Consider the following 12,328-nt stretch of genomic DNA (forward strand, 5'->3'; position numbering starts at 1 on the left):
GCCTCATTCACAGCATGCAGGACCGCATCAATGCTGTTATTAAGGCAGATGGTTACCAAACAAAATACTAGGCTTTTACAAGTAAAATGAGCCATAAACCATTTGATTTAGTCTATTATTGGTGATGCTGCAACTACTCAAAGTTGTAATGGAAATGTTGGTGAGGTGGCTCGTGCCGATGCGCGCCCAGATTAAAGGAAGGTGACTGTAATAGCCGTCTAGCCGGAGGCTGTGACAACTGAGGGCAATGAGTAGTACAGAGTATACTGTCTGGCTCAAGAGCGAGTGAGATTCCAATAACAAAGTCGATTGACAAGGTTGAACACAATGCCATAAGGGCAGCATGTCTACTTGCTATATACTTGAGCAGAGGATTGCTCATATCGCTCGGTACTGAGTATACTGATCATACCAAGTATACTGCTTGTACTGAGTGTACTGACCGTGCCGAGTATACTGCTCATACTGAGTATACTGACCGTGCTGAGTATGCTGCTCGTGCTGAGTATACTGCTCGTGCCAAATATAGTGCTTGTGCCGAGTATTGCCAACACGGCCTCACTGCTTGGGTTGATTGAGTCGCTTGAGTTGCTCAACTGAAAGTGATGATCATACTGAGTATTGCCAACACGGCCCCACTGCTTGGGTCGATCGATACTACAGTTCCTCAGCTCCTCTCATATCGTTGCGTAGTCCTGTTTGTTCAGTGTTGTTGCGGGTTGCCCTTTGATTGTAACAGGGTGGTACTGAACATCATAAATCACAGCTACTGTAGGCACAAGGCAGTGGTAGAGGGAGCGGAGCAGAGAGGGTGGAGGGATGTGTTACAATCCTACGTCCTGCGATAGGATGGCAGAAGCAATAAGTAACCACCAACCAAACACAGAAGCCTGGGGGAAGGCGCAGCACAACAAGGTTGCCCGGCCGGCGCCTAATGGGTTCAGGCAGACTCACATGACAAGCTTGTCAATGAGCAAGGTCACGTGAGTGCTCATCAACAAGCATGATGCGATGCTCATCAATGAGCATGACGCAATGTTTGTCAACGAGCATGATACAATGCTTGTCAACGAGGTGCAGTTCATCTGGATAGGCCAGGACCAAATCCACTTGTCCACAAGCAGGATCTGGTGGATTGTATATAAGCACATAGGAACACAACCCTTATGGTTTGTGTTCAACCTTGTCAATCAACTTTGTTATTGGAATCTCAACCGCTCTCGAGCCAGACAAACTACTCTGTACTACTCATTGCACCCAGAGGCCACGGTCTTTGACTAGACATCTACCCTGATCACCCCGAGCTTTGCTTAAGTGATCATGTTACGGTACTGAAGATAATCGGTATTGGGCAATGGATATTGAGGTTCACTGAAGTTGTATTGAACTCGAACTGTGTGTTTATATACTGTGAATGAACGGAAAGAAGAATTGACTGTGAAGCTGTTATGTTACTGTTACTGTTTGAAGGAGTCTGGTCCAGTTGGTCCTTTTACTCAACCTCATACAGTACTGTAACATGACCTCTTACTGTACTGTGACTCATCTCTTACTGTACTGCGACAGATCAACCCCTTGTTCCTTCACACTACACTTATCCCTGAGAACCAACCCAAGTAGTGCCTACGAGCTTTGCTTAAGACACAACCTCAACAGATGTTGGCACCATCGAGGTTCAGACATATCTTAAAGTCGTATCTGCAGGGCACAAGGATTCTCAACTCGCTGCTGTTGGGGCCATCAGGGTGGTGAAGTGGTGGGACATTCTACATTGCATCAGTGAAAAGTCCAAACAAACTAGGTCTTGAATCAGAAAAGAGCAGACGTACAGCACCTGAGGACCGGCAGGAGTGGCAACGAGGTGCCGGAATGGTCTTCTTGTGTCAGGCCTGGCTGATGATATAGTACTGTTCCGACTAGAGCTCACCATTAGAGTGAGCCGTGATACCTTTTGGCTTGCTTGGCTCAGTGGGCCGGACCTGAGTCTTGACATTGGGTAGGGGTTGGGTTGGGGTTGGGGTAACACACGACTGTACCCAACCCCTACCCATTTGCCAGCCTACACAGAAGGACCAAGGAGTCCACATCATCTCAGGTCCCTAGTACTCATAGTGTTGTAGCAAACTAAGAGCTTTGCCCTTACTTTCTCCCCTGCGTTTGGTGACTAAAGCATCACGGAGACCATCATTTTCAGCCCTCAGAAGCTGGTTCTCTATAGCAATGTGGTGGAGTGATTGCCGAACAGTATTTGTGTCCTTCTTAGAAGCACTACATAACACGCGCCTTGCAACTTGGTCCAGCAACCTCTACTCATCTCTGCTGTATGTAATAGCATTGCTATTGCTATTGTTATTGATGAATTGTTTGAGTATGACATCAGGGTTGAACGGGCCTACACCTTTGCCTCTGAAGGAGCTCAAAATGTTCTTCTCTGAGAAGCTGATCACCCAAGCATCCCAGAACCGCTTGAAGAAGTGCTCTTCCCCACAGGAACTAGCCCTTGATGCTTGAAGACACGTTGTTGCAGCTTCTTTGAGTATGCTGTACTGAGGGGCTTGAACATCACCATGCCAAGTGGCTGCAGTGTGTGGGTACTGTGAGGCGGGTACACAGCTAGTAGGATCTTGTGCCAGTGGCAATACTCCAGGAACTCCTCAGTAAGGTGACTCCCATGGCCATCTACAAGCAACAGGCGGTACTTTCTCCGATTCGAGCTACAGTTCTGTTTAGTACTGTACGGAAGACTCACGACAGCGATCACGTCCTTGGGCAAGTACTGTACAAAATGTTCAACAAGACTATTTATTACACTCAACGTCGTCCGACATCAAAGTGGTACAGACAAGCAGGCCAAAGCTTTCCGTCAAGCTCTCTCTCATCTCCGCACTAACTAAGTTGAAATAGCGGATTGGAATCTCCTCAAGACCCGAGTATATGCTAAGCTACTAATGCGCAGCGACGACACCTCTATGTTTGACAACGCACTTCGCATCTATCAGAAACGTGAACAGGTTGACCTTTACAACCATCAGCGCATGAGGAATCTCAACAAGCCTATTCCGCTTCTTCAAGCTGATCATGGTGGCTATGGAGCTGAGAAGGGCTCTGTTAATGATGCTGGGAACCTTGAGAAGGTCATCCCTGTCGCAATCAACTGTCGCATCATGTTGCGAGAGAGCGTCTGGGCTGAACAGGTTTTTTTTTAACAGTGCCAGAGGTACAGTGCGAGATGTTGTATGGTCAGCCGGAGCAGATTGGCACACTAGCTCGCCGCTTGCTCTCTTAGCGGAGTTTAACATGTACGAAGGTCCCATGTTTGCAGTTGATCCTGTCATGACACGAAAGCTTGTCCCAGTGTTCCGGTATACACATGGTTGGACGCGTGGTTCAGTTCAGTGTAAGCGTACGCAGTTCCCCATCGAAGTAGCTTACGCTACCACTATCCACAAGGCGCAAGGTATCAGCATTGACAAGGAGGTCTTAAATCTGTCTGGTGAGGATGACTTTTCGCCAGGTCTCACATACGTCACTATATCCTGTATCCGGTCACTTGACGGTCTACTATTTGAGGAGCCTTTTTCGTATCAGCGACTCCGTTTCAAGCCAACTGAGACTACTGTGATGCGCAACACCGATTATGAGCGCCGAAAAGCTCAAGAAATCCCATTGCCGCTAGACCTTATTGATCCAAATGTTCCTTCAGACAACGAGTTCGACGACGATGACCTTCCTTACCTCCCCAAAAGCGCTTCTCAGATCCCAAGTTTCAGTTGGGAATTTGCTCTGATCCTGACAGTCGCTCAGGCGTCGGTGCAACTAGTGGAGGTGGAGGTCCTCTCGGCAGCGAAGTACCACCACTTCCTCCAGGCAGTTATCCTCCTCTCCTTCCTGGTATACCCATAGGACGAACCCAGAACCCAGGCGAGGCGTGAGTGGGGTGGTTTCGATGCTCTGGAGAGAGGTGCCAGTATCCCCGTTTAGACTCTGTACTTTTTGGCGTCGGTGAGTACTGGCGTCATTGGTGCAACTACTGTTACTACAAGACTCTATGGGAGGATCCTGACGATCCAGAGGACTACTCAGCCCAGTTGATGCAGGAGGTGTATTGCATCCCTAGTAACCATCCTACTCTTCTTCAGGACTTCTGCCATGGCGAAACGCCTGGAGAAACAGGGGAAGATCTTCAGTATGGGTGTGTAAAGTGTTATGGCGAAGGTCTTACAGATAATGGCGTGCGGTGGACGCAGGATCCGGTCCCGTTGGCAGTACCCAGTGATAATAAAATGGAGGAGTAGTCTGAGCGGGTTTCTGCTCGTCAAGGCCTGCCTTGACATCAATTAATCACGCTTCACATCAGATTAATTGCTTTCATCCGAAGAATGAGCAGCTAGCGCTGGGAAAAATTTGGAACCTGTTCACGTTCCAACAGAGCTGCGTTTTTAGCTATGTTGCAGGTACAATAATATTCTACTGTCCACTCATATTCATGGTAGATTACAACACGTCCAGATTGGTTGGTGGCAAGCTCTTACAAACGTTAATTTTTCAATGGTAAAAGCTACGACGGGTGCAGGGACGTGGGATTTCTTGACGCTTGTACACGCAAGACTTCTTAGCCTTAGGATCCGACAGAACTATCGGATGCGGAGGGCATGCGCAAGCACGCATCCAAAGAAGGTTATATCGACTAGCCACAACCTGAGCGTATAACGTGTAAAGCGAGGCGAGATACTTTGAAGAACTGTTCTATAGTTCCTCTGCAAGGTGTGTCGGACAGTCGAGACAGGCAACCCCCAATTTATGTTCACAGGACCAAAAATGAATGCGATCCCGCCTTCTTGCCATCCTGTATTGTTGATGTAGGCAGCGAAGACAAATTTTGCGTGCTGGTGAGTCGGTGCCGAACATAGGCCATAGAGGTGGACATGCTTTAACTTGGATGACGTTCACGGTCTGTCTCGAATTGGGCTGATCATCACAAAAATATGCGAGGTCAATGCTTAAAATCGAACTGTATCTGCTTGAACAGTCAGTAACTCATGACCCAATTAATCATAGCTTATATGCGGCCGATGATGACCAGTAACCTCGAGTAGAGATAGATAGATGTGCTATATGCCCTAGGGCCTTAGTACAGATAACAGGCTTCGCTTGTCTCTTCCTATCACCACCTCAACAAAGCCATCCCAAGCCTATCCTTATCACAATTCGTCTTCTGCCGGTGTCCTAGCATACTCTAAGTCGAAAGCGCTCACAGTTTCTACACTGCAATTATGCAGGTCACGACCCTCAAATAGTCCATCAATAAATTCAAGCCACTGTGGTGCAGACGCCCCGGACAACGGTGAATGCTCCAGCCCTGGATAAATGCTCAAACGGACGCGATTTCCAGCCTCACAGGCCTGCTCGTAAGCCTTCACCGTCAGACTAGGAAACACAGTAGTGTCGTTTGCTCCTTGTATAACAAGTAGAGGCCTCGAAGCTTTGTCTCCCTGAGCTGGAGCGTTCAGTTCTTGAAACTCCTTGACAACTGACAATGCATCCTCATCGAGACTTGTAATGATTTCTGCCAATCCAAGGTCGCTCACCACCGCAGGCAAAGCCGCTGCACAGAGCTGTGCGAGTTCGCCCAACTCAAAGCGCTTCTTAGCGAGGGTAGAAAGGAAGGGTGCGGTGTAGTTGGGATAGACAGCCCTCAACGCAAAATATATAGAAGGTATATATCCAGAGGAACCCATCTTCTGCTGATCTTCACTTGACAAACCCGCGGCCATGTTGACAGACTGTGTGATAGCATCGTAGATGCGGGTATTGGGCGCAATCGCGACGCCCCCTAGATATCCACTTTGATTCTTCTGCACCAATTTATGCTCTGATAGCTTCCAGGAAGCACCACCGCCCTGAGAGTGACCGATAGATACCCATTCTCGGGATAGGCTGTGGGGGAAGGCATTCTGGGCTGCAATCGTGGACCAAAAGACGTCGTTGGCATTGACCCTGGCTGAAATGTATTTGTGGGCACTGTAGTTGTTTCCAAGGCCTGCATAGTCTGTTCCAACAACAGCGTAACCGGCGAGTGATAGAGGGATCCAGGTATCGTAGTCGTAAAACGTTGAGGATGTCGACGGGCTGCAGCCTCGGAAAACACCAGAGGTCCCGTGGGCATAAGCCACCAGCTTGAAAGGGTCTTTTTGACGAACGAACGGGAAGGCGATGAACGCGGTGGCAGGAATTGTGGAGTTGTCTAGATCGACTGACGTGTACTGGAATCTGTACGCAGCGATACCAGCCGGAAATTTCGCCAGCTTAGGATCGACTGGCTGAAGCTTCAGAATGTCACCAGGCTTGGAGCCAGAGAAATTTTTGGCTGTTGTATAGAAGTCGAAGTCGAAGGGCATGTCAAAATCTTCCAAGTCCGTGGCACTAGCTGCCTGTATGTTTTCTTGACATGTGCTCCCACATTCATATTGGGCAGCGACGTCTGGGGAAACTGGGAAGTTGGAAGCACGATCCGGTGTGCTGGCATAAACTGCCACAGCAATCAAAAAGATTGTAAATAGAGGCAACATGTCTGGCTCAAAGTGTTAACGACAATGTGGCAATGACCAACTGATTGTTTCCAGGAAGACAGAACGCGTAAGGAGAACGGAGGGATCAAAGCAGATATTATCGAGGACTTTATTCTGGACTACCCCTCACAATGTATCGTATAAATCGAACACCTCGGGAGCGATCCACTCGATTCAGACGAGCCAAAGTTGTTCTGTCTGTATCGGTCTATTCATCCCTACGTACTGCGGGGAAGAGATAGTGGTTACGTTTCAGCTCTTTCCCTTTAAAAACATATTGTACCGCTTCATATATTATCCTGGCGATAACTACACATTATACGCTGAGCCTCGGCTTTCTTATCAGGTGGTGTGCTTTATAATTGGATCTTGGCGTTGCGCGGGCGCGCGGGCACCGGTAAGGCTGAGCTACATGTCGTACTCTCGTATAGTGACCGCGCGCGCGGACACCGAACGCTTTGGGAGCACAGTAGGTGGTTGGAATTTCTGGTCATTTTCGCACCTATGAGAACCATGTTGGATTGACTTGGGCCTCGGTCAAAGCCCAAGGAGAGTGCCTGGCCGGTCCAAGATCTTCAGCAGTGCGACTCAGCTGCATAGAAGACATGTGATATACTGGGGTTGGGTATTGGAGAGATGCGGGGTTGGGGACGGGATTTTGATTGCCATGTCACTTATCGTAGCTTCTATGTTGCAAGCATGGAGAGGGAGAGCAGTATAAAAGGAGGGAGGCAATATCATTTTCTGTGCACTTCCAGCCTTGGAATCATTTCAATTCAGTCTTAAAGTCACGGTGATTGAATTATCAATATGCGATTCCAATACTTCTTCGTTGTTGCTTCTCTGTCGCAATATGCGTTCGCCGCAGACCCGGGCTTACCTATGGATAATCCTACCATCTCCTTCTGGCAGCTGCCTCCCAATCCTGATTTAGCGGACCTACAAAGCAAAACTCTGCCGAGGGATGTGGATGTGGTCATAATCGGCTCAGGAATTACAGGCACCGGCGTTGCCCGTTGGCTTCTTCGTGACGGCTCGCAGGAACGACCACTTCGCATCGCTATGGTCGAAGCACGCCAATCCTGCTCTGGAGCTACTGGACGAAATGCAGGCCACATACGACCACTTCCTTGGGATTACGTCGTGGATAAGCCGATCATTGGTGCAGCTGATGCAGCAAAAATTGCACGACTCAAGGCCAGACATTATTCCGAGTACGCCAAGGCAGCCAAAGAAGACTTAGACGCCGATGGTAGAGATGCTGCTGAAGTGCGAGCTATGGACAGTATTGATGCTTGGTTCACTGATGATGCTTTCAATGAGGTGGTCCAGAAGCTTGAAGTCGTTAAGCAAGAATTGCCAGACATTGGAAAGGAATGGACCATTATCTCTGGAGACGAAGCAAGAGAGGTAAATCTGGCAAACACAATATCGTTACAATACACTGATCGCTGTCAGAAAACACTCATGCCAGGCGTTGTCGGCATCGCCGTACAATCGGTGAAAAGTGGCGGCGCTATGTGGCCCTATCGCTTTGTGACCAATATGCAAGCGGCCTTGCTGAAGAAGTATCCTAGTTTCTCACTAGATACGCATACGCCTGTCCTCAACATCACTTCAAACACCTCCGGCGGCCAAAGCAGGTTCGATGTCGAGACCTCGCGAGGCATAATTCGGACGCGCCATGTCGTCCACGCAGCAGGTGCCTGGGCCCCACATCTGCTTAGAAATCTTGAGAAGCAGATTACCCAGGCACGCTGGCACATGGGTGCCACAGCTGCAGGTGATAGAATTCCAGACGCTGGCCATTGGCCTGCAGTCTCTGGAAACAGCAGCCAGCCTGGAGGCCGTGAATTTGGACTTTGGCGGGACTACTATAGCACGCTCACTCAGCTACCCAAGTCTGGTCTGTTCATTGTCGGTGGTGGAGTCGCGGGTGAGGGTGAAGAAGTGCCACCATGGGATGACCATACGCCTGTGGAGCCTGTCATTGCTTCTTACCTCAACGGAATGATGCCCACCTTCTTTGGCTATGATAACTGGGGCGCAGAGAGACCAGCGACTCCGCCGCAAGAGCACGTATATCCAGGGCGAACAAAAGCTCTTTGGACAGGTGTGGATGCTATATCCTGGGATTCCTATCCTCTTGTGGGAGCTTTACCCACCAACGTGACAGGACGAGAGGCAAAGGACGGTGCTGAGTGGATTTGCGGAGTCTATAGCGGTGACGGTATGCCTTCCGCATGGATGGCAGCGAAGGGTCTCAGCACGGCTATACTCAGTGCTGAGCGCAACGAAGCCAATCAAACATGGCCGGAGTGGTTTCCAAACGCCTGGATCGTATCAGCAGAGCGCCTAAGCAAACCATGCGTAAACAGCACTGATCCTAGCTTAGGAAATCTGTGCCAATAAAGATGTGGTTCTTTAAAGAAGAATAGGCAGAATTATACTAGCTTAGCATTGTTGGAAGCTGCAATTCTTCAGAACCCATTACCTGATTAGTACTAGTCTGTTTAACATAGATCAACCTTTGTAGCTCAACTCCAAAAAATCAACTTAATTCTCTCAACAGGTTATGAGCCTGGCGCTCGCAACACCACATGCTACTTGTTGCATCGCTTTATAACTCATCTACTTCATCATCACAGACAGCTGCTTGCTGACCGTTCACTGCGCACCCCCCACATAGAGCTGCTGCAAGCTCAATGTATTTCTGAAATACATCACACATCACGCATCTACACACCAGCTCTACCCCACCTGAAGTTGTACACCCCACCACGCAAGCAACTGTTGAAGTCGTGTCTTAAGCAAAGCTCGTAGACACTATTCGATTGGTTCTCGGGGATGAGCAGAGGTACAGAAAGCCGTCAGGGGTTGGTTATCACTGAGCGAGCTCGGAGCGGCAGAGGATTGACCGTGATAAATCGCCGTGATAATCAGGGGGTATCACTGAGCGAGCTCGGAGCGGCAGAGGTTTGACCATGATAAACCGCTGTGATAATCAGGGGGTATCACTGAGCGAGCTTGGAGCAGCAGAGGTTTGACCGTGATAAACCGCCGTGATAATCAGGGGGTAGTTGTCTAGTCAAAGACCATGGCGACTGGTTGCAATGAGTAGTACAGAGTATACTGTCTGGCTTGAGAGCAGGTGAGATTCCAATAACAAAGTTGATTGACGAGGTTGAACACGATGCCATAAGGGCAGCGTGTCTACTTGCTTATATACTTGACAGGAGAATTGATTGTACTGCTCATATCAAGTATCGCCAGTGACTTGATACTCGGTCCAATCGAGCGTTGTCGACGTGACCTTGATACTCGGTCCTCGGTGTCCTATTGATCGTTGTCGACGTGGGTCCTCTGCAAGTGGGTCGGTATATGGGTCCGTGATGATTGTTTGTGTACAAGACCCACATTGTATCCACTGCAGTCCTTTTCGTACAATCTCAGTTCGTATAACAGATATTGCGAGTGTTGATTATACTGGGTATCACTGACGCAGCTTCACAGCTCGGTCAATCGATACTGCAGTTCCTTGGCTGCTCTCGTCTCGTTGCGTAGTCCTGTTTGTTCAGTGTTGTTTTGCGAGTTGTTCATGGATTGTAACAGAGGGCTTCTCAGACAGTGATGAAGAGTTGACGTGATATGCTAAGACTGCTAGTGGGTTAGCTTGTTATCACAGCCAATTAACACATACCAACGGCCAGGACTAAGAGGTCAACAGCTCTCCAAACGCTCAATTGACAGTGCATTGGTGTCATCCTGACATGGCTTGCAGCCAACAACAACCCTACCAGTCTTTATACTTGTGTTAGCTCCTATTTGTCAGCACCCATTTGTCAGCACCCATTTGTCAGCACCCATTTGTCAGCACCCATTTGTCAGCTCCCATTTGTCAGCTTGCCACCCATCTAGGTATATGAACCCCCTTCTTCCCACCTCTAGATAGTTCTCACTCATGCTTGCAACTCAATTCAATACTTCAACCTTCACTCCTCAACTCACTCCTTACTGATCCTATGTGGTATCCCCACACTTGATCCCTTCTTTATCACTTATCCTTTTTACCACTTGTGGCATCCCCACACTGGAAGAGCGGATTCAGGGCTAGGGTTAGACCAACCTTAAGAGATAGAATTCTGAGTTTAAGAGCTTAATCTGTAGAGACATGCATTGCAAATTGAATGCACTTCTCCAAATTCTAATCTGAGTTGTGGTTGTTGAGACATGTGTGTTGAAAGCTGGCATTGCCGTGATGTTGAGTCCCAATTAGGCAAAGGGTGCTAAGCGAGGCGCTAGCCCCAGTTTGATTTTTTTCCTCCTGTGCTAGGCCCAATTTGTATTTGATTCCTCATCTCGGCAGAACTCGCTCTGCTTTATGCCTAACACCTCCTTCTATTGCTGCATATATTGTCCACAACACCTATAGGCAACATGCCCCAACCTCGTGGAAGGCCTCGGAAGCACTTAACAGAAGCAGCAGCAGCAGAAGCCAAAAGAGCAAGCAATCGTCGACGGCTTCAACAAGCCCTGGTGCCCAATGCACCAGCTGAGTTCATCCACTACGCACCACTACCCCCAGGCATTCCATCCACTACTCCCTTGGACCTTGGTCTTCGCATTAGTGCTGACATTCCCATCCCTCAAGATCCCCTCATCGAACCAGACAAGGACAAAGAGGATGTGATTTGTCCACCATCCTCTCTTGCACTGCTGCCAGAGGACAACGCCAATCTTGAGGCCGATAGAGTTGTCAGACAACCCAAGGCAAGAGACAAACAACACGCAACAGAATGCAATGCGTACAAGAGGCATGAGAAACCCTCCACTACAAACACTTGTAGTGTTAGCCGAGCATCAACACCAACCTTTAGAGAACCAACTAAAAGTCCAGAAGAGGCTCCAGATAGCCTGCAAGCACACAGTCAGCGCAGCCCTGCCTCTTCAGCCAGGTCAGGCAGAAGAGACAACAGATGCCAGACATGCAGCTGTGGCACGCCTCCACCATTTCCGCCGCCCTTCCATAGCAGCACCCCTTGCCCAGCACAGGCTTCCAATAGCAACAACACCCCTCAGCCCGCTGCAACGCCCAAATCACAAGATGCACCAAATCCAGAGGTTGAACAAGCAGCGTTGCCTGCACTGTAATGGGCTAGGCCCATTGTTAGCGCCTCGGCAACAGCACAGGCCTCGGTACCTCCGAAGCGGACGTACAATCTCCGGAGCGGGCCTGTAACCTCCGAAGCGGGAGTATTAGAATTCTGCAAGTACCGCTCTGGGACTTGCCCCTTATCAAATCCATCAAGTTCTACATCGCATATTGCCCTCAGCGGCTCGCCCCTTACATGCACAATCAATGCCCAGGGCCAATAGCCTAGCCACACCGCCTACCGAGCAAACGGCATACAATCTCGCAAAGCAACTGCGAAACTTCCAAGGCTGCACACATGAAGAGCACGAGGAGGCAGAGAGAAAACATCAGGAGCACCACAAGCAGCCAGATGTGCACTCTATCTGCGAGTGTCTCAAACAGATAACATGCCTTCTCAACGGAGTGCACAACGGGGGCAGATGAATAGGCAAATGGGGGTAAGGGTTAGGAATAAAGTTGTTGACCTGGTTGGCTGATATTGTAGACCAAGACTCCAGGAGTTCAAACATGCCCTTGCCTTGTTATGAGGTGCTTTGGTTGTAGAGTTATTGCTGTCGAAAGGTGCAATCTTGGTGATTGACAGCCTAATTGGGTATAGTTGGCC

General features: G+C 49.1%; 4 protein-coding genes across 4 annotated transcripts; 3 read left to right on the forward strand and 1 right to left on the reverse strand.

The window, feature by feature from the left end:
- Positions 1-374: 374 nt before the first annotated feature.
- BU25DRAFT_409371 (uncharacterized protein) lies at positions 375-738 on the forward strand (the record flags this gene model as incomplete). Its single annotated transcript, XM_033706033.1, has 1 exon — positions 375-738. A coding segment is annotated over one exon (204 nt), but the record flags the coding sequence as incomplete, so codon positions are not given.
- A 4,463-nt stretch (positions 739-5,201) lies between these two features.
- Positions 5,202-6,569, reverse strand: BU25DRAFT_420324 (alpha/beta-hydrolase; the record flags this gene model as incomplete). Its single annotated transcript, XM_033708003.1, has 1 exon — positions 5,202-6,569. One exon carries the CDS (start codon positions 6,567-6,569, stop codon positions 5,202-5,204), a length of 1,368 nt encoding a protein of 455 aa, XP_033563681.1.
- An 810-nt stretch (positions 6,570-7,379) lies between these two features.
- On the forward strand, positions 7,380-8,981 carry BU25DRAFT_337601 (nucleotide-binding domain-containing protein; the record flags this gene model as incomplete). The annotated part of the gene is made up of 2 exons (XM_033702684.1): positions 7,380-7,979; positions 8,028-8,981. 2 exons carry the CDS (start codon positions 7,380-7,382, stop codon positions 8,979-8,981), a joined length of 1,554 nt encoding a protein of 517 aa, XP_033563682.1.
- Positions 8,982-11,012: 2,031 nt separating this feature from the next.
- BU25DRAFT_322849 (uncharacterized protein) lies at positions 11,013-11,243 on the forward strand (the record flags this gene model as incomplete). Its single annotated transcript, XM_033702257.1, has 1 exon — positions 11,013-11,243. A coding segment is annotated over one exon (231 nt), but the record flags the coding sequence as incomplete, so codon positions are not given.
- Between the last annotated feature and the right edge of the window lie 1,085 nt (positions 11,244-12,328).

The sequence above is a fragment of the Macroventuria anomochaeta genome (genome assembly GCF_010093625.1).
Source record: "Macroventuria anomochaeta strain CBS 525.71 unplaced genomic scaffold BU25scaffold_10, whole genome shotgun sequence".
Lineage (NCBI taxonomy): Eukaryota > Fungi > Ascomycota > Dothideomycetes > Pleosporales > Didymellaceae > Macroventuria > Macroventuria anomochaeta.